General features: G+C 40.4%; 1 protein-coding gene across 3 annotated transcripts; it reads left to right on the top strand.

The window, feature by feature from the left end:
* The first annotated feature begins 542 nt into the window (after nucleotides 1–542).
* On the top strand, nucleotides 543–19160 carry papolg (poly(A) polymerase gamma). 3 transcript variants are annotated; one of them, XM_040044681.1, is made up of 24 exons: nucleotides 543–922; nucleotides 1622–1780; nucleotides 2095–2161; nucleotides 3440–3521; nucleotides 5196–5305; nucleotides 5408–5461; nucleotides 5680–5791; nucleotides 5908–5997; nucleotides 7984–8122; nucleotides 8216–8288; nucleotides 10166–10286; nucleotides 10404–10488; nucleotides 11173–11226; nucleotides 12513–12632; nucleotides 12727–12836; nucleotides 13874–13995; nucleotides 14070–14227; nucleotides 14353–14513; nucleotides 14704–14894; nucleotides 14970–15053; nucleotides 15158–15217; nucleotides 15303–15406; nucleotides 15551–15651; nucleotides 16874–19160. In XM_040044681.1, the coding sequence occupies exons 1-24, from the start codon at nucleotides 906–908 to the stop codon at nucleotides 17047–17049; spliced, it is 2550 nt and encodes an 849-aa protein (XP_039900615.1). In that variant the 5' UTR covers nucleotides 543–905; the 3' UTR covers nucleotides 17050–19160. The 3 variants fall into 3 exon arrangements, with proteins under 3 accessions (XP_039900615.1, XP_039900616.1, XP_039900617.1); XM_040044682.1 differs by lacking the exons at nucleotides 10166–10286; nucleotides 10404–10488; nucleotides 11173–11226; ... (9 more) ...; nucleotides 15551–15651; nucleotides 16874–19160 and having other exon boundaries at nucleotides 548–922; nucleotides 8216–9401; XM_040044683.1 differs by lacking the exons at nucleotides 8216–8288; nucleotides 10166–10286; nucleotides 10404–10488; ... (10 more) ...; nucleotides 15551–15651; nucleotides 16874–19160 and having other exon boundaries at nucleotides 549–922; nucleotides 7984–8126.
* The last annotated feature ends 1295 nt before the right edge of the window (nucleotides 19161–20455 follow it).

The following is a 20455-nucleotide window of genomic DNA, read 5'->3' as shown; positions in this document are numbered from 1 at the left end:
TTTATCTAGTTATTGTAACTAAAGCTATATTTTGTTGCATCTGTTATTTATTGTTTTTTTCTGTGAGACGGTCCCCCCTCGTGGTCACAAAGGTAATAAAATATCATCCCAATACAACAGTTACGAAGTATTTATTTTGTAGACAGACTGTACATAAAGTCAGAACGCGTCTATCAATTACAATTCAATTAATATTTTTTCAATGTACTTTTAATTTTATGAAAACTGTTTAAGCGGGGTCATTCAATGAAGGGATAAAGATTTAATTGGTTCTCTTCCTGTGTGTTCCTTTTAACCCATCACAACCAATATTAGCTTGTGTACACTCAAATTAGTAACGTGACCTCTAATCAACGTATTATATATTTTTATACTTAGTCGTTTTGAAGCTTATTATTTATTTAAGTATTGATTATAGTTTATATGTTATTCCTGATACACTTTTTTAAAGAGAAAATTGGATGTTAGCGCTACCTGCATCCGCTCGTGTTTTGTTGGGCTCATCAGGTTCAAGCTAGGCCTCGGTGGTCACGTGATTTGTGGCCTCACTGAGGCGGTGCCTTCTGCTCAGCGTGCTGCACGCAGTTGTCTCAGCAAACACCGTCACATTTGTAATTTGGGGTTCAAAAAATTCCATATAACATTTGGACGTGTGTTTAGCTGATAGAAACTGAAACGTCCTTGCTTTTTGCGGATTAATTAGATATAAATATTCTTTCAGAGACACGAACCGATATGTTCACACATAAGAACTAATTCCGGTTCACTGGGAAGCTTTGAACTGCTTTCTGGAAAGTGACCATTGTTGTAATCAGGTCGAGGCTGTTATCATTTCCACTTGCTGACTTTCTTTGTGTTTTTTACGGATTTGCAGCAGAAAAACAGCGCAAGCTTTTTAGAGTGTCATGAAAGAAATGTCAAGGTAAGTTATGCATGTGACACATTTTTTCCTCATGAATGATTTTGCCCGCGTTTAAGACAATTCTGAAGAATAGGCTAAAGGCTAACGTTAGCAAACTGTCACAACAAGGCCTGCAGCCTTCGTTTGCTGGCTGTCTCGCTTTGTCGCTGGTGGGAAACTGCAGAGTAAATGTGTCAAAATAATATAGTTTCCACTTGTTGGTTTTACTTGGGAAAATGACAACTTTTAAAATGTCTTTCTGTCGAGTCGTTACTTAAACCAATTCTTCCGTAGCATCCGGCTAACGTTTTGCCAACTTGCTAAATTAGCCAAATTGTTAGCTTCCCGTCGTGTTTGTAGCATCTCTGCTAACGCTCGCACGCTGTAAGGAGAGGTTGAATAGTGGCACTTTTTAAATTTGCTGTCTTGGTCAACTCGCTTTCCAAGTTCGACATTGCACACAACTATGGATTTAAAGCTTGCTGTGTGTGAGAGATGTGATTTAATCAGGTTGCTGTCTGTGGAGTGTTTACACAGTATAGTGTTCGCGGCAACAGAACAAGCTAACTGCAAAACCCGACTGGTGTTTATTGAAGTCTTGTTAACGAGTTGGGTAATGGTTCATGTCTTGTTCTTACTGAGCTTGAAACTTTAAAAAAAAGTGTGCTAAGTGGTGGTGTAGTATCTGCTTTTTGATCTGTTGTACCACGTTTATCGCAGCACCATGCCTAGTGGGCAGCAGCCTCAGAAACACTATGGCATCACCTCTGCGATTAGCCTCGCGCCCCCACGAGAAATAGACCACCACTACACCAAGAAGCTCTGCGATGCAATGAAACCTTTTGGGGTGTTTGAAGATGAAGAAGAACTCAACCATAGGTGAGGAATGCATGTTCTCTCTCCCTCTTTCTTTGTTAATAATATACCAATTACCACAATACAGTTTTTGAATATGTTGATTACAAACCTATGATTTGAAGAGCTATAAGCATTTAAACTAAGCCTCTCTGATATCTATTGTCTGCATTTTATTTGATGTGCACATTAACTAAGTGAATGTACATGGGCATGGTACATGGGCATGTAAACTCTTAGGACAGGTGACCTTGTGAAAATCATTTTCACTCTCTCAATGAATTTGTGGAAATGAAGGATTGTGAAAGAAGTGTCAGCTAAAAAGTCTTTCTTTTCAGACTTGCAGTTCTTGGGAAGCTGAATAACTTTGTTAAAGAATGGATTGCAGAGATCAGTGAGTTAAAGGTAGGTTCTGCTTGGGAAGCTGAATGATTTCTAACCCTATTACCAATTTCCACCCCCAGTAAAATGAACTATTTTACGTTCATGCTGTAGTGAGATTTACGGTCCCAAAAATGTGTCTGCCTGTTTGCGCATCTCGGTTTGGGGGGTGTTCACCCACCCCAAACCTACTGTCCTAAATCATATTTGCTTCCACACACTCCTCCAAAGTCCTTGACTGCCTGTCGCTGGAAGTGGGTGATGTGTCATCCTACTCTTGATTAGTTGACAAGTGGGCCAGAATAGAGAAGGGAGCAACAGTGGAGTTCGCTGGGAACAGGTGAACTGTGGAAAAAGAATTCGAAGATAAAAAGAAAAAAAAAATACAGCATGAAATACACAGACCCTAGCTACTGTAGGCCCTACTTTTTTTCTTTCTTTTTTTTTAAACATTTGGTTTCACTTCAGCTCTTTGTGCATCAGAAGTTTGATCTTCTCTGTGTCTGGAGGAACAAAAATCTTACAAGCAAGAGTGGCCCACAGATCAATTCTACCACATACTCTGTACACTACCTCCACTACGCTGATGACAAGCCTGTCTGCTAGGCCTGGAGTGGACAGTGACCGCACCACCACCACTGGGCCATAAATCCCATTTAAGACTAGGGCTGTTCTACTGTCTAATGCTTGTGCTTGTTTTTGTTTTGTTTTTTTAACTGTTTATTGAGTTAGGCAAAATTTTTGCAGAGTTTTACAGAATTTTCCACTCTTCATAGCGGTGTGACATTAATTATTGGATTAACAGGGGAAAGCGCTCAATTGAAATGAGCTTGATCAACAATGCATGAGGATCACTGCAGATGTCCACGTGTTTAGCACTTTATTTGTGACCCCACAGAAACACTGTGCTACAGAGGCACCAACTACGCAAGCACCCTTTAAAGAATAAATAACAGGTGTCTATTGAACCAGCAGAGTATAATCTTTGCTTTAAAGTTTCCTCGTCCACGAATATGCAGAGCCATATGACGACATCCACATGCCTGCCAATTTTTGTGACTACTCAGCTGCACTACAAAATAATAAATACCTGTGCGGTAAAGCACAAATGGTCTTTGGTGTCTGCATCTCTCTACGTTTCCAACAAAGTGTATTCCCTGTCTTGTGCGAAGATGATGGGGCTTAGTGCTTTATGAAGTGTTTAATCTTAAACTGTCTAATCAGACACTAAAGTGACACTAACACTTTCTTCTGTTTTGTTAAAAGTCATACTGACTTCAGTTTCTTATCTCTGCTCTACAGAACCTTCCACCATCAGCTATTAGCTGTGTTGGGGGCAAGATATTTACATTTGGTTCATACCGACTTGGAGTGCACACAAAAGGTATGTGTATCTGTTACTCTAATAATTTAACATCTTGTCAACGTGAAACCTGTAGTGTATGATGATTGGCTGGTTCTTTTGGCACAAAAAGAGCGTGTTAGCTGAGCATTATTACCACCTATTGCAGAACCCTGTACAAGCAGGTGTGCAACATTGTTTTTGAAAAGCTCAGCTCTCCCTGACCGCACTGAAACACAAGGCTGTCGCTGTCATTGTCATGTTCCTGTGCTATTGAGTGGTTTTGAAAAGGCTAGTTTTGGGGTCAGAAAACTGGGTAAACAAACACTGGTGTGAATGTGGTTTGAGTCTGCCATTGTTTTAAACAGCTGGCCAGTGTGACAAAAGGGTAAAATCTTTATTTAAATACAAGAGTATAATAGTGATTTGCACTCTTCTCATTTTTTTTTTTAAAGTTACCTGGTTAGCATGTAAACTTTGCAGTATTTTATATTTCAACCTTTTGCTTTCTCGGACAGAATATATTATATATTGATATATTATTGTAATTGTAAATATTTTTCTTAGTAATGAGCAATCACATATTGCAAAACTGCAAATGAAGTTCTTTGTCTTTCATTTCAGTAATTTTAGTTGCTGCGGAATGAAAATGTAGTGCAAACATGCTGTCATTAAAAACCTGCGATGTCACTTATGACAGCCTGAACTGTATTACAGTTTAGTCCAACTTAATGCAATCACGTGTGAACTACTGTTATGCATTGGTGTTTTAATGTGAGACAGCAGTTACCAGTCCTGTGTGAGATAATGAACTGTTATGGTCACAAACATTGCAGCATCACGGACCCAAGTTCCACCATCCTGAGCAAATTTGGAGATAGTTCTGTTAAGCTAAGGGTGCACAGTGTGTTTGATTTTGTTTTGGTTTTGTTTGTTTTTCCATCTTGGGATCTTCGTAGAATTCTATTGTAGATTTCTTCTATTTTACTGCCATATGACACTCTTTCAAATCATGTGTCACATCAATCTCATGTCTCACACTTATAAAAATGTTACAAAAATGTTTTCCCAACTTCCTTCCACACACCTACAGTTGCCTCTGCTGACTTTACTAGAAAAAAAACCAATAGCACCATCAAGTAGACTGAGAAAGCAATGGATTTTATTATTGTAGTGCTAAAACTCAATTTATATTTGAAATTTGTGTAATAAACAGAGGAAGGGCATTGCTGTTCGACAAACTGATGCGACAGTTTCTGTTATGCTGGCCACAAATTGTCTCTTAAGTGATTCAAAAATTCCAACTGTTTATCAAAACATTTTCATCTATATGGTCAATATTTAAACTCCTTTGTTAAAAATCTGCTCAGTTTTGAATGTTCCCTGCGCGTTCTTCCTTTCTAGTCCCCTTGGCAGGTTTTTTTCCCTCATGTAAATGTTCAGTAATTTAGCCACCTTGAACATTGCTACTTCCTCTAAACCCATAACATTTTCTACGCTAAACATGAGCAGTCATTAGGCATGTTGTACTCAATAGTTGCAGAACTTCTTTGGATGTTTACATACCTAGTTTAGTATTTCCTAAGTCTGTGCTTTAAACCATAACGTTTTATCATGTAATCTTGACTGAATCAACTTTACTATCATTTGATTCATCAACCCTTTATCCTGCTGATCAATCCAGATGACACTGATCAAAGTAACTCCTCCTTACAGGAGCTGATATTGATGCCTTATGTGTGGCTCCGCGGCATGTAGAAAGAACAGACTTTTTCCAGTCTTTCTTTGAGAAATTGAAACAGCATGAAGAGATTAAAGATCTCAGGGTAAGTCTTGTTGACACAGTGGGGGGGGCAGACTGACCTAGAGTGTCCTCAGATGTCCTTTGTTGTTGATGAGGCCTTTTGTTTGTTCTCTACTCCCTCAAGGCTGTTGAGGATGCTTTTGTACCAGTGATAAAATTCAAATTTGATGGAATTGAGGTGAGTTTCATTGTCACCCAAATGATAATCATGATTACATCAGTGCATGCATACTGATTAAAGTAAACTAATTACACTACTGTGTTGGTAACATGCTTGCTGCAGGGTACTTTGTGCCATGTTGCTTTGGTCATGTTTCCCATTTCAACAAGTATGAAGGGTTAATCCCATGACGCAAACATTTTTATCTCTAATGTTTTATGTCTCTGTGTGAGCAGATTGACCTGCTTTTTGCCAGATTGGCCTTACAATCCATTCCAGACAACCTGGACCTGAGGGGAGACTCCATCTTGAGAAACTTGGACATTCGATGTATCCGCAGCCTTAATGGTGCGCTCAGTGGTCACTGCTGATCTGAGGCTTTAAGTTAAAACTGACACATCTCCAAAGTTTTCCTAATGGTAATTTCCACAACTGTAACACTGCCTTTTTTTTCTTTCTTACAGGTTGTCGAGTAACTGATGAAATTTTGTACCTGGTGCCGAACAAAGAGAACTTCAGACTGACACTGAGAGCCATCAAACTCTGGGCAAAACGTATGTGTGCTTGCACTTTCTATGTGTTTGCCGTTGTTTGCGTTTATTGTATTTATTTGCACTTGGGTTGTGTATCCTGTATAGAGGTTTAGGACGTGGCGTCATGCACACATCGCTCGAGAGCTGCCATATTGGACATAATAAGCGTTAGCAATCATGTCTAATTACTCAAGTAGTTTAAATAGAAATTGGATACAGGCATCAAATAAACAGTATAATGGCGTAACAAATAGAAGTTACTTGAGTTTTTAAAATCACCAGTGTCTGTTTGAAACAATATTTGACCATTTAAAAATTTTACATGTATTATCTCGTTGTATTTTTTTTTATTTTATTTTATTATTATTGTCTTCATCTGCCTTCTTCACCACTACACTCAGCTTCTCACCCTCCTCATCTTAAGCCTCACTCCTGAGTTGAAGTTAAATGGTAAATGGCCTGTATTTATATAGCGCTTTACTTAGTCCCTAAAGAGCCCAGAGCGCTTTACACTACATTCAGTCATCCACCCATTCACACACACATTCACACACTGGTGATGGCAAGCTACATTGTAGCCACAGCTGCCCTGGGGCGCACTGACAGAGGTGAGGCTGCCGGACACTGGCGCCACCGGGCCCTCTGACCACCACCAGACGGGTGAAGTGTCTTGCCCAAGGACACAACGACCGAGACTGTCGGAGCCGGGGCTCGAACCGGCAACCTTCCGTTTACAAGACTAACTGCCAACGATCGCCCCAAGTTAGGGTTATAACATGAGTAACCCTATGTGAACAAACTTAGTTTAATCTCTATATTGTTGCAATTGGTTAACGGTACCAGATCAGACATGTGACCCTCCCATTTCTGGACAGCTGACAAGAGATGGCTAAACAACAATATAACATCACAAGCTAACATCATGCCAGCTAACATTAGACTCTAGCGTCCAAAGACTTTTAACTGCTTTCCCTCTGATCAAAACTTTGATTATATTCTCAAATCACCAGAGTTTATATTCTAAGTTCGAATCTGCCCACATAAGATCCAAAGTTTCAGGAACAGCCATAAATGGCAGCAAACAGGAAATAACAGCAGCACTTACTGACGGAAAATTACAGATATCCTCAACAATTCATCTCAGTGTGACTGTCGTTAATCAGAAATGAGCTACGTTGACCCATTGATAATGTAAGGGATAATGCACAGAGAGGTGCCAATATCATCGTGGTCCACTTGGTCCAGTGACTACAGTCCAGTAACTAGAGTTTGTTACCCATCTTGACACAAAATACTGATAAACATTCAAACTTTTGTAGACCTGTATATCTCGTTCAATATAATGTTTGATATAAATCGTGTGGTGTGATGTTGGGGAGAACGCCAGGAGACGGGAACTTAACATCCATCTTCAGCTCTTCCCTGCCAAGTTTCTCCACATAACGAGCAAGATGCTTGTCATAAAGTGTTTCACTTCCTCTGAGAGAGTATATACACTTGTTTGTTTATTCATAGCTGCTATAGTGTGTCTCATCTATACGTGGTGTAGGTTTTTCACTATGTTTCAGGATTATTACATGGCCGATAAGTTAATGCCACGTGGTAAGCGGTCACATGTCTGCAAATCCTCTACATAAACATTTGTGTTTACTATCACATAAGGCCAGAGGGGCCGATGGCGCGATATGGCAGCCTCGCCTCTGTCAGTCTGCCCCAGGGCAGCTGTGGCTACAACTGTAGCTGCCTCCACCAGTGTATGAATGTGAGAGTGAATGAATAGTGGCATTGTAAAGCGCTTTGGGTGCCTTGAAAAGCGCTATATAAATACAATCCATTATTATTATTATTATTATTATTATTATTATTATTATTACTACTACTACTACTACTACTACTACTACTACTACAAAAGCGCTCCTCCTGTTTTTCTCACATGTCAGTGTATAACTCAACAGAGTGGTTAATGATGCTCTTCTCAATAACCTGTAACATTTCCTGTGGCTGCAGGTCGAGGTATCTACTCCAACATGCTGGGCTTTCTGGGTGGAGTGTCATGGGCTATGTTGGTAGCCAGGACCTGCCAGCTCTACCCCAACGCTGTGGCTGCCACACTTGTCCATAAGTTCTTCTTGGTTTTCTCTAAATGGTGAGATTCTGCAACTTATCGTCTTCCGCTTTTTGGCAGCGTCTCACATCCCAAATATATTTATTTACTGCATTCATTACCTTCCCCCTGCAGGGAGTGGCCGAATCCGGTGCTTTTGAAACAGCCTGAGGATAGTAATTTAAATTTGCCGGTGTGGGACCCGAGAGTGAGTATTACACCAGTGTTTTACCTTCTTATGGTATTGTTATGCCCTCTGTTTTGCACATGTATTGCTGTGTAGACACTGGTAAAGCTATCTGGATGGAGATGTGATAAGTTTGTTGGTGTGTTTTTTAAATTTGGCTCGACAGCTAGTGTGTAGGTACATTTCACATCTCTTATTTCATGTCTCCTCATCCCTATGTCCTCACGTGACCACGACATTGATTGGGTCCCACTCATGAGCTCCAGTGCTCTTAACTCTGCTCGGAGGAGGCCTCCCAGAGCAGAGCAGTTTGGAGGAAGGAAGACTTCCCACATGGACGTCTTGTCAGATAACACACCCCTATAATAGAAAGTGCATTAGAAACAGAATAGAGCTGAAATCTTTTTTTATGGGCGTCTCATTTATTTTGGAGACTAAGCCCTTCGTACCTTCTAGCGCTAGTATACATATGGCAACCGTACCATAAGTGGTAGGGCTGAGTGGGGCAATGGTGTGTGTACAGAATATTTCAGGACATATTGAGACTTTTTTTTTTTTTTTTTTTGCAAATGTAACTCTGTTCTAGCTTGTCAACCTCACAGAGCCATGGGGAATTACTTAAACTGAAGAAGACATTGAAGCTATTAATAAATGACTTGGATCTGTGTAAAAATAAAGAACATTTAATCAAACTTTCTCGGGATTTGAAAAAAATCTTTTCGTCTGAACATTTGTTGTTCCTGTGATAGTTTGGGTGGTTTTTAATGAACAGTATTTGATGGTTTGGTGGCTTTTAAATGAACGTGGCCTCCTAATTTTGCGTTTTGATGTAAAAAAAAAACAAATTGTTTTTGAATGTAAAATGACTGTAGGTGATCGCATCCTTACACCAGGGGGTGCTGCAGAGTTGATGAGAGGGGGTATTGAGCCTGTTCTCTTACAGTCAGAGCAGGAGCAGCTCGTCTCTTTCAGTCTTTTGCTTTTCCAGCTGTCATATGTTTGTTTTTATAACTTTGCTTATAAATCTCTTTTCAAACTAAATGCTTTTTGCCTTAATTGAAAACACTCAAGCCCTTTGTAACTACTGTGTCATGTTTATTGTGTCCCTTCAGCAATAAACACTTTTTAATTGCATATTGGTGTCCTTTCCGTTCAGTCACTTGGCGACTGCTGAGCTGTAGGCTGAAAATACAGTTTAGATTTTATTCATGCCACATGTTTGTTTTACGCTGAGACATTCATCACAGTGTGGACTGTTAAAAGCACAAACTGTTTATTTCCTGGTGGTAAGTTGGCATTTGGCCGTAGGTCCTCCCCTCTCTCTTAAATACAGAAAAGCAAGTATCCAGTGTAAAACCAATCATATGCAGGATACTTAAGAATGTGTCCCACTTTTGTGACAGGCTAAATCCAGATTTGGTGATGCTTATCATGCAGCTGGTGTTAGGCTCATTGTGCACATAAAATTTCAAGTGTTTTGTAATGCTGGCAAACATGAATAGCTCTCATTTGATGTTAAAGATTAGTTATGGCTCATAGCCTTTATTTTTTGTTTTGTTTTTTTTTTTCATTTTATTTTTCGTTTTGTTTTGTTTTTTTTAGAAATAGTTTCTTTAATTCCGCCATCCTCACATTGCCTGAGGGGAAAAAATGCAAATGAGGGAAATTTAAGGCAAGCAGAGTGAATTGGGATGTACTGTGTGGGTGGGTGGGATGTGTGTACCTTTAGCTTTATGTTGCTTTTGTGCGTGTGGGTGTGGGTTGTGGTGAAATTGATCTTCTCATTCTGCTCGGTGGGTGGAGTGCACTGACGCAACAGCTCCCTGATCTGCAGAGAACCCAACAAGAGTCCCCTGTGCTGCGTCTTTCCTTAATTAATCGACCTTTTTAAATTCTAGGTGAACCCAGCTGACAGATATCACCTGATGCCCATCATCACACCTGCCTATCCCCAGCAGAACTCCACATACAACGTCTCCACGTCTACACGTACCATCATGAGCGAGGAGTTCAAATACGGTAAAGAGTGAATCAGCAACGTAGCACTGTGAAGTCACTTCATCAGTGTTTTCCAATTTACACTGGGTGTACACGAGGGCTGAGTCATCAAATCCATCTTCGTTCTATCATGAACAGGTCTCAGCGTCACAGATGAGATTCTTCAGGGCAAAGCAGAGTGGTCCAAACTGTTTGAGCCGCCCAACTTTTTCCAAAAATACAAGTGAGTGCTCTGTCTGTGCTTTTGAAACCGCCTGAGGATAGCAATGTAAGTGTACCTGTGTGGGACACCCCTCCCCTTTGCTTTTTGCTTGTTCTACATTTTGAATTTGCCAGGTGCATATTTAAAAAAACACAAATTTAAAAAACACAAATGATTTATGCAGCTGAAACAAACTAGTGCAACTTGCTCTACCCCCCCCCCCCCCCCCCCCCCCCCAAGCAAGTTATTGTTTCTGTGGTGTGGGCAAATTTGAGTCATTCTGTGGTCACTTAGGGTGACTCACTTTGTTTATGAATGTTCCTCCCACACGCAGTTTCTGCTAGCTTTCTGTTGGTGCTGCTCTGTTACTGGAGCTACAATGGTCACCTGAGCAGTGGTGGGACTGTCGATGCCCAAAAACTGTGGATTTTGCTCCTCGGTGTGGTATTGAGGATTGGTACAAGATCATTAAGACTGCACAGTAGTGCATCAGCAGACCAACACCAGTCTCTGTGAAAGCCTGAGGTCTTTCAGGACCTCTGGATTTATTATTTGCATAACTTCCATCCATTCTCTTCCGCTTATCCTTTTTAGGGTCAAGGGGGGGTGGAGTCTATCCCAGCTGTCTCAGGGCGAGAAGCAGGGTAAACTCTGACCATAACTTGTCTAACTTTATTTATTTTCTTCTTCTTTTTTTTGTGGCAGACATTACATTGTTCTCACTGCCAGTGCATCGACAGAAGAAAACCACTTGGAATGGTGAGTGTCAAAGATCAGGATTTCTAGTAGCTAAGGAGCTCTAAATCTGTAAATCACCATCAGCCATCATTGTCTTTGATATTAATTGATACATTTGAGCCTGCCAGTTTGCATGCCAGCTTAGTTTCATCTGTATTTACAGTCATGGTACAGGATCATCTATGTAAAGTGTGTATGAAAAAGGTGAATGTAGCTTCGGTGTGTGACAAATTAAGCTTTTGCAGAAGTGTGTGACTTTTGTTCTTTTTAAAACAAAAAGTGAAATTGTTTAGATGTATAGGTCTTCATCTAGAACCTCAGTAAACTCTTTCCTGATGAGTTTAGTCTCAGCAATTAGTGTCAGGTCTTATCGAAGACAGTATAATGATCATTTTTGTCCGATTAAGTCCAAAACAAGGATTTAGCAGGCCTAACTTGTGGTTGTGAGCCCCATCCGGTTTCCTTAGGTTTCTCTGAGATTTGCGGCAAGAGCCAAAACACTCAGCTTGAAGCTTCAAAAACAGGCCTTCACTTAATGGGTGATGTTACAGTGACTATATCCAGCCATCGTATACAGTTTGTCCTGCACATCAGTTGGAAAACTGTACCAAGTGCACTGTAACTGGGCGACTTGCTTCATAGTGTAGTCGTCCTATTTCCCCCTGTTGCATTGCCACTGGGTGCCTGAGAAGTCTACCATTATGATTATGCTGCTATTCACCATTCATAACGTACAATACGTCTCATACATGCACACAAAAGGAAACAAGCGTAGCAGCTGCAGCAAGAGTCACATTTATAACACACAGAAAAGTTTGTATGTTGACATACAAACTTGTCATTAGTAGTATAACAGTCATTACTGTTATCCTGGGTCCACTGTCATGGGGTGCACATATTTGCGTCGTTCAGACCAGATTCATGGACGCGGAAAGTGTAATCAAGGCTGAGCAGTCAGAATTATCCTCCTGTTTTCTCTTATTTGATGAATCGGTGTTGCCGCGTCACATACACGCCAACCTCAGAGCACGCAGGAGTCAGAGTGTAGATGTGTGCGCGCTGTGTTGCAAGCATAAGTTATCTGTGAAGAATTGACGGGAATCTGCAGCTTTGTAGGTTGAATTTGATGCGGCTCTCATGCATCAGATAAGTATAGATAAAAATCACCTTGATTGGTGAGGTATCACCTTTAACTGTGACCATCATCGATCGATGACATCATTGCCTGTCAGCACAGCCTTGTGGTGTACCCTCCCTGACTACGTCTTAATGTTGTTGTTTTTTTGTTTGTTTGTTTTTTCCCCCAGGATCGGCCTGGTGGAGTCAAAGATCCGTGTTCTGGTGGGAAACCTGGAGAGGAACGAGTACATTACCCTGGCTCATGTAAACCCCCAGTCATTCCCGGGATCTAAAGAGAACCGGAACGAGTGAGTCCAGCTTCATCCACAGACGCTCAACCAGAACATCGAAACAAACGCATATTCTAAGGGAGCGTGCTCTTTTTGTGTTTTTCTCCAACAGGAACGATTTTGTGTCGATGTGGTTTATTGGGATCATCTTTAAGAAGGTGGAGAATGCAGAGAGTGTGAACATAGACTTGACATATGACATCCAGTCTTTCACAGACACTGGTAGGTCTAACCTCACTCTGCGTTTTAAATGAGCTGAAGGAAAAATTGCTGCTAAATCTTTTCTAGGAAAAAGGACAATGGCTTGTTTTGTTTTTTTCAGCATTAACATGTGCTCTACTTTAGTGTATATATCAGGGAAAACAGGTGAGTTTATAAATGAACTGAATGGAACTGCTGCAGAAAATACCTTTCCAAACATTTTAGCTCCTTTTTCCAAAGGTTTAGTTCAGATGTTTGTTGTTGAGGTTTTTTTTTTTTTTTTTTTTAAAGGGATCCTATGAGATGTCATTGTTGTGCTTAGTCTTTATAGTCTTTGCTATGTCCGCAGTTTGCAAAAGCTGAAGAGAGTAATGGTACCGAAGCGAAGGCAAAAAATGTTTTTACTGCTGCACCATATCTTACAGCAGTCCTTCCCAACAGAGCATACACACACTCTCTCCATCCTGTCCACACAGAAACAATCGTTTTATTTCCAGAATACACAAGTAGATTTTTTTTTTTTTTAAACTAGGCTTTTGAGTCCTACTACTCAGATTCACACAGTGTGATGAATCATTCGTGCGGCTGTGTAACATACAGCTCTGAAACGTAAAGTTTCTGTATGAGTCAAACAAATCTGGTGGCTTTCAAAAGCGCAGGTGATGAGTTCAGTTCTCCACTGAAAATGGGCTGACGGCAAAGTAAAGTGGGGGGAGATGTTTTTGGGTTTGTTTGGTTTTTTTATGGTTATTAAAAAATTTTAAAAAACACTAGTTTTTGCAACTTTAACAATCAATCATTTACTGTGGTTTATAGTGGTGTGTAGGTTGAGTGCTTCTGCTGCTGTAGTTATGTTGTTACGTTTAGTGTAAATGGAGTTTTAACATTAAAAAAAGGACACAAACATACTAGAGATACATCTCAGGTGTTTCACTGAGTAAATTGGCAGAAATGACCGGAGCTTATTTGTATGATTTTTTATATGTTTAACAAACATTTATATACACCTGTAGAGGTTGTCTGTCCTGTCAATGTTAACGTGACATTGTGCACATCAGTGTACAGACAAGCCAACAACATCAACATGCTGAAGGATGGGATGAAGATTGAAGCAACACATGTGAAGAAGAAGCAGCTCCATCAGTACCTGCCTCCTGAAGTGGTGCAGAAGAAAAAGAGAGTAAGATGTTGCTCTGCGATGCTTGTCTTGTTTTTAGGTTTGTTCTCCTCCTTAACAAATCTGTCCTCCCGCAGAGCATAGCAGAGTTGAACCGTAGTTCTAATGGTGGCAGCTCTAAGCGGCTCTCCCTCGACAGCAGTCACCTGGACAGCTCCAGAGACACAGACTCAGGGACTCCCTTTAACTCCCCGCCCAGCAAACCCTCCAAGCCTACATCTGACACAGACGACAGGTATGATGCACTACTTGTGTGTAATTTTTACTGTTAGTGTTGTCCTTTATTTCCTAATCCCCTTTTACCTCATGAATACAGTTGTCTTCAAATTGTTGTCATGTTTTCTGCTCTTCATTTTGCAGCGTCAGTCCTCCTAAGCAGCTTTTTGTGGAGGGTTCTCCAGCACCTGTTGCAGCTGCTCCTCCTGCTGCTGCTCCTCCTGCTGCTGTTGCTGCTCCTCTTCCTGCTCCTGTTGCTGCTGCAGCTAAAGACCAGGGCATGTCCATCCCTGTTATTGGTACAAGTGAGTTAAAATAAAATCACACAGGGACTGTGTATAATGCATGTTTTACTTTGCTTCCTAACAGAAATGTTGATTTAAACTGCAATACTTTAATTAAGGAAATGCAGAAAGTGTTACTGTGCACTTGTTAAGTTGGTCTCTAACATGTCCTCTTTTGATTTCCCAACTCCATCACCTTCTCATCCTGAAGAACCTCCTCTTAAAGCAAAGCCTCCTTCCCCACCAGCCAGCAGCTCCATCACCAGCAGCACAAAGCCTACCGCCACCAGCAGCCCCAAAGAGGAGCCCAACGGCCTGGAGGACTCAGTCAACGGAGCTCCTTCCAAGAGACCGCACTCGCCCACACAAGAGGACCCGGCCAAGAGGCCAAAAAACACAGACGTAAGCATTTGGACAACTTATTGACATATTTAAAAGAATGGACCAGATGCTGACACTGTTGTTTTGCTGCTGCAGGTTGTGTCAAATGATGACGCTACCTTCAAAGAACCATATCCACCCTCGTCTGACCCCCAAACACACGGAGAAGCATCCAGCATTGTAGGTGTTACTGCTGCTGTGTCTGCCTCTGTTAACTGTTAATAATAAAGGATTTTCTCAGTAATGTAAAGCAATAAAAACAAATTACATTTTCTCTTCGTTAGACTTCTCTTGCTGGATCAAAGGCAAAGCCCATTCCAACCATCGATACCTCAAGAACACAAGCAAGTTCTTTATCTTTACTTGTTAAATCACTTATTAAAAGACTTGAGGTGATTTCTAACACTGCTGTTGTTCTTCCTCCCTCAGAGACTTCCCAGCATGGAGCTGCCTGATGCCTCCTCGCCTCTCCCTGCCAGTAACAGCTGTCGTGTTGTGAAAAATTCCATTAAACTGGCCCTCAACCGCCACAAGTGAGTTTCATCAGTTATTTGTATGTATGGAGTTTTTCTCCCATCACATTAAGTAGTTGAAAGTGCTGCTTTCACTGATGCAATTCTGATGTGCTGTATGTGTTGTCCTGCTTGTTTTTTTTTTTTTTCAACGTGTCTGTGCAGTATCACACCTCCCAAGCCGCCCGTGTTTGAGGACGCCCTCACCACAGACGCTCCTGCTGCCAGCGAGGAAAAGGGCATGTCCATTCCTGTGATTGGCTCAAGTGAGTATCTGTTTCAATAGCTTCTTTTCATAAAACTGCACATCATTAATTAGAAATCAAATAAATTACAAGCAACAAACAAACAGCAGCGATGTCCATAAGATTTTATTTTATTTTTTTTTAATAAACCTGTAGTAAAGTCACTGCTGCGTCCTGTCAGTTATCAGAGACTATATTTACCTTTCTTGTTTACTTTAAAAGGACGAGATTAATCACCCTGCGATCTGGTCATTTACAGGTCGGCAGAACAATCCGACACCTGTTTGAAAAACACTCATGGCATACTGCTGCCTGTGGAATATCAAAGAATTAATAGGGTCATATATCATCAATTGCATCAAATCATTTAATCAAGCTTCTGTAATCAAATTCTCCTGTGCTTTTATTTATTTATTTATTTTAAAGAGCTAAATAACCCAGATGTGTGTTATCAGGGTTAGCAACCCTGGTTCTTGGATCAAAGACATGCCCTAAAGTAAAATGAACAACTCCTTTAAAAAGATCAACCTTTTTAATCAGATAAAAAAATGAGGTTAGGCAACTTCAACCAATTCTTTTATTTTTCAGGTCGCAGTAGCATTGGATTAAAGATTTTTCGACAAAATACTTATGAACCAGCATGTAATGGCTGGAGCAAACGCAGTAACAAACCCCAAAGCCACACTACAGCACAGCATTTGTTTTAAATGGTAACCATCACCTCAGCCTACATTACCAGCAGCTGTCCTAGAATTAATTGTGACCTCCAGAACGGTGATCTTGCACTCATTTCTGAGTGATGCACACTACATTAGTTCAGATGTTTTTTCCATCGCGCCGCTCAGCTGTCGACTTTGGTGACGCGTCAGTGCTGCTAATCGCAAACCACACTCGTGCATCTGTAGTGCTGCTCACTACAGGTGTTCTTTAGCGACCTGCTGCGTTTCTGATTTGCCCCACTAAACACCACATTTTCCATATCATTTTAAAGTAAAAGCAGAGCTTTGTTTTGCTTTCCTTTACGATGTTGAGTTGGTCAAGTAAGATTTTACTCTTTGTGATCTATTAGATTGTATTGTGTGTATATAAGAAAGTGATTTTTTTTTTTTTTTTTATCTTATCCATTAATGAAGATCCAAATGTATTGCATAATTTCTCCATTAGTTTGTTAGCACATGCTAAGATATAATACAAAGGCTAGTGGAAAAACTCACCATTTCCGTCCCAATCTTTCTCTCTGTAGAACATGTGACATCCAAACATGTGGTGCCTCCCATCGGCAGCTCCATCCCCACGCTAGTGAGTCGAGTAGTCGACCCTCTGAACGGAGCAGCCTCCAAGAGACCCCACTCCCCATCGTCGGAGGAACAGGCCAAAAGGCTGAAAGAAACAGAAAAGGCCAGAATCCATATAGCTTGAACTGCCAACAAAGACTGGATTCACACAGATAACCGAGGTGAGGGGCTTTAAGTCAAGTCAAACACCGAGGACGTGACTTCACACAGGGACAGGCGGCGGCGTTCAGGTCAGTCAGTCTGAAGCGTGAAGCAGCACAGACACCTCACCTCAGACTTCGAGATTACAGTCTTGCCAGTGGATAGGGGATTCGGCCATTGCTGTCACACACTCACAGCCAGAGGGGAGTTTAACCCCCCTCCCGCAGTCTCGGAGATATGACACGAGAACTAAAGCAGCAGGTTTTTGTTCTTTTCTTTTCTTCTTCTTAACTCTGTGTTTAGAAATCTACACATTACAAGAGGAAAACATGCTGTTCTTCTATTTCATCGTCTCCTTTTTCCAGTTTAAAAAGAAAAAAGAAAAAAAAAAAAGGCCCTGATCATTTATCAGCACTTGCTACACACATTTCTGGTGTATGCTGATTTTCTTTTACTCCTTCATTTTCTTTTGTCCTCAACAGAAACCTGTACAGTAAATGTTGATGTACATAACTTTTTTTTGTCTTAAAAAGGAGCAAAAGATCACCGTTAAAACTTTTGACCATTCTATTGTAGTTTTATCTAAAAATGGAAAAAAAAAAAGTATATAAAAAAAAATTGTAATTTTTCTTTGTTTTCTCTACTGCTTGTCCAAAAACAAACTGTCCGGTGCCCTGGATATCTTCAGTAGATACTGCATAGGTTGCAGGGAGGGTTTAATGAGGGTGTGCTTGGATGTGACTGGATACTAAAACCACAGCTCATTGGACCAGCATGGACTCCAGGTGTAGGCGCGCAAATGATCTTGGGCAACACAAGAGCTTCTCAGGGGCTGGTAAGGGCAAGAAAATGTTGTCATGACAACAGGAACGGTCACCAGAACCATATCAAAGTGCCACAGACGCTTATAGTTCTATTTGTCTGAGCTTCAGTGTCGCACCCGTCCGTCTCTGATTGGACAAGAAGGCTGACGTTTTCTGCTCACGTTCGTTCAATCCCTAGATGTCAGAAAAGTGTCCCGACACAAAAAAGTGAGCGTTGAACGGTTTAGACACCGCCCCCCCCTCCCCCGAAGTGCTTTCTATGTCTGTGATTGGCTGATTGTCTGACACGTAGTAATTTCGCTCTAGTCCATCAGGAGGACTAAACAAAATGTTTGGAAATACTGCTTGACCCCCTCCCAAACACACACACCCCTCCACCTGTTCACTGTGGTCTGGTTTTGCTTGTGAAGTGTGATCCTTATAAAAACCAGGTCCCGGTTGTGAGTGCATTTCATGTCCTTTTGGGAAGTTTGTGGTGCTTTGTGACAAGAAAAAAAAAACCCAACAAAACAAAAAAAAAGATGGTTCGAAGCTTTTTGAAGAGTTGTGAGTGTATGCATGCATATCTGGTTGACTGTGTGTGAGCGTGCATGCATAGATGGCTGTGTTTATGTGTTGGAGAGAGACAAAATTCCCTTCTATTTGGGTGTTAACCCTCTGCGCCTCCTGTGGAGGTTCTTAAAAGGCATCTCCTGGGGCCACTAGTGGCAGTGGTGGTGGTGAGGAGAGGGGTCGGGAGATAACTACTTTCTTGCCTTGCCTTGCCCAACCCTCCATCTTGAAGCTGGGTGTCTTTGCATTTGATTTCAGTACAGAGGATATATAAATATAAACATAGTAAAGTGTAAAGCGATGCTAATGGGGCGCCCTCTTCATTGGAGCAGGTTGACAGTTGGGACATAGGCTTTCTAGCATCAGTTTCCCCAACTAAATGTACAGAGAACAGTTTTTTTTCAAAAGGCATATTCTTCATTATTTGGGGGTTTTCTTATCACTTTATTTATATTTGCATATTTGTACCATGTGATTTTTTTTTTTCTTTTTTTTTTTCTTTTTGATTTTTTCTTATTTTTTAAATAGCATTCATAGCAGGTAGGTCTTTTGAATCTGCACCACTCTGTTTCAGACAACTCATGTTTTACTGTTCAGAAACATTTAACAAAACAGGTCGTTTAGATGTTTGTTTCTAAAAATGTATTGAAAGGGTATTTTTGTATGTGTTTATCACTTCCTTTAAATAACTGTACACCCATTAAACCCCTAAAAACAATGTGCTGTCTGTGGTTTGGTTTGTTTTTTCCTCAATTTTATAATTACACCTATGACAACGCCGTAATGGGAGCGATGGGATTGGATGATAACTGATGTGCCGTGTTTGATTTCCTGGAAATGTTTATCGTTGAAGTAAAAAATGTCTTCTAAGAATTAATAAATGAGAGCCAGTAACTATACAATCCAGTCTGTTTGTGTGCAATGGGGAAGAAAGCCAAAGCAGGTCAGGGAGCAGATGAGCTGAAGGGGCCAAGGTTACTGTAGTTAACTAAAAAAAAAAATCATTAGATTTGGGGGGGGGGGGCACAATTTCCTAAATCTTTCCTCTGGCAACTACCCCATACGATTGTTGTTGTTGTTATTAGTATTATTATTATTATTATTATATATATTTTTTTTAAATCTAATATAGCAACTGAACTGGATTGTCAAAAATGAAATCAAAACTACTTAGAAAATATGAAACTATAATAACAAAGCCTGGTATAAGATGCAAAGCTGCTCTAGCGGAGTCCAAGAACTGAAATATAGATCTGGGAATGAACAAAGCAGATCCTGTCTTAGTGAGAAGCAGGTTAATGCTGACATTACTATATTAAAATGCGAGGTATAGCATCTTTACCCAAGTTAGCTGCTGACCTCATCCTTCACCTTGTTTCCCATTATCATTTTAATTCCTCAACATAATATATTTGTAATCTTTAAAAAACCTTGAATCTCACTAAGACTTTCTCACAAATGTACTGTTTTTCTAATCATCTAGAAGAAATATAAAATCAATTTGAATTTCATGCTTGCACAGAGCGTTCAGCTTGTCATAAAGGTTGCAAATGTGACTTAGTGCGGCAGCTTAACCTGAGAACTTGCATACTGGCAACTCTAAAGCTAAAGTCATGAACAAATACCAGATGTTTTTCTGAGCTGCAGATTCAATAAAGAATAGCCAATTGCCTACACTATCAACTACAAAACAGCAGAGAAAACACTGGAGCTGGGCTGATTAAAGTATAAATACCAATGCTGGTAGTGGTATCGGATTGATACTGGTACTACAACAATAATAACTTTGCTTTGATCCTCTAAGTTCAGTATGTAGCCCACTAAATTGTTTTATACGTTGTTTTTTTGTTTTTGTTTTTTTTGTTTGTTTTTTTACAGAGTCATAAAATTTTGCACATTTACTTAACTTTAAACCAATATATTTTTACTGATAGACTTATTTCTGTTGAAATAGCACTTAATTTTTTAACATATAGGATATCTCAGAGATGCTTAGTTAAGCCCAGAAAGGAC

This window comes from Simochromis diagramma, unplaced genomic scaffold (assembly GCF_900408965.1).
Source record: "Simochromis diagramma unplaced genomic scaffold, fSimDia1.1 OVJJ01000486.1, whole genome shotgun sequence".
Classification (NCBI taxonomy): domain Eukaryota; kingdom Metazoa; phylum Chordata; class Actinopteri; order Cichliformes; family Cichlidae; genus Simochromis; species Simochromis diagramma.
This window is presented reverse-complemented; position numbering and strand designations above follow the sequence as displayed.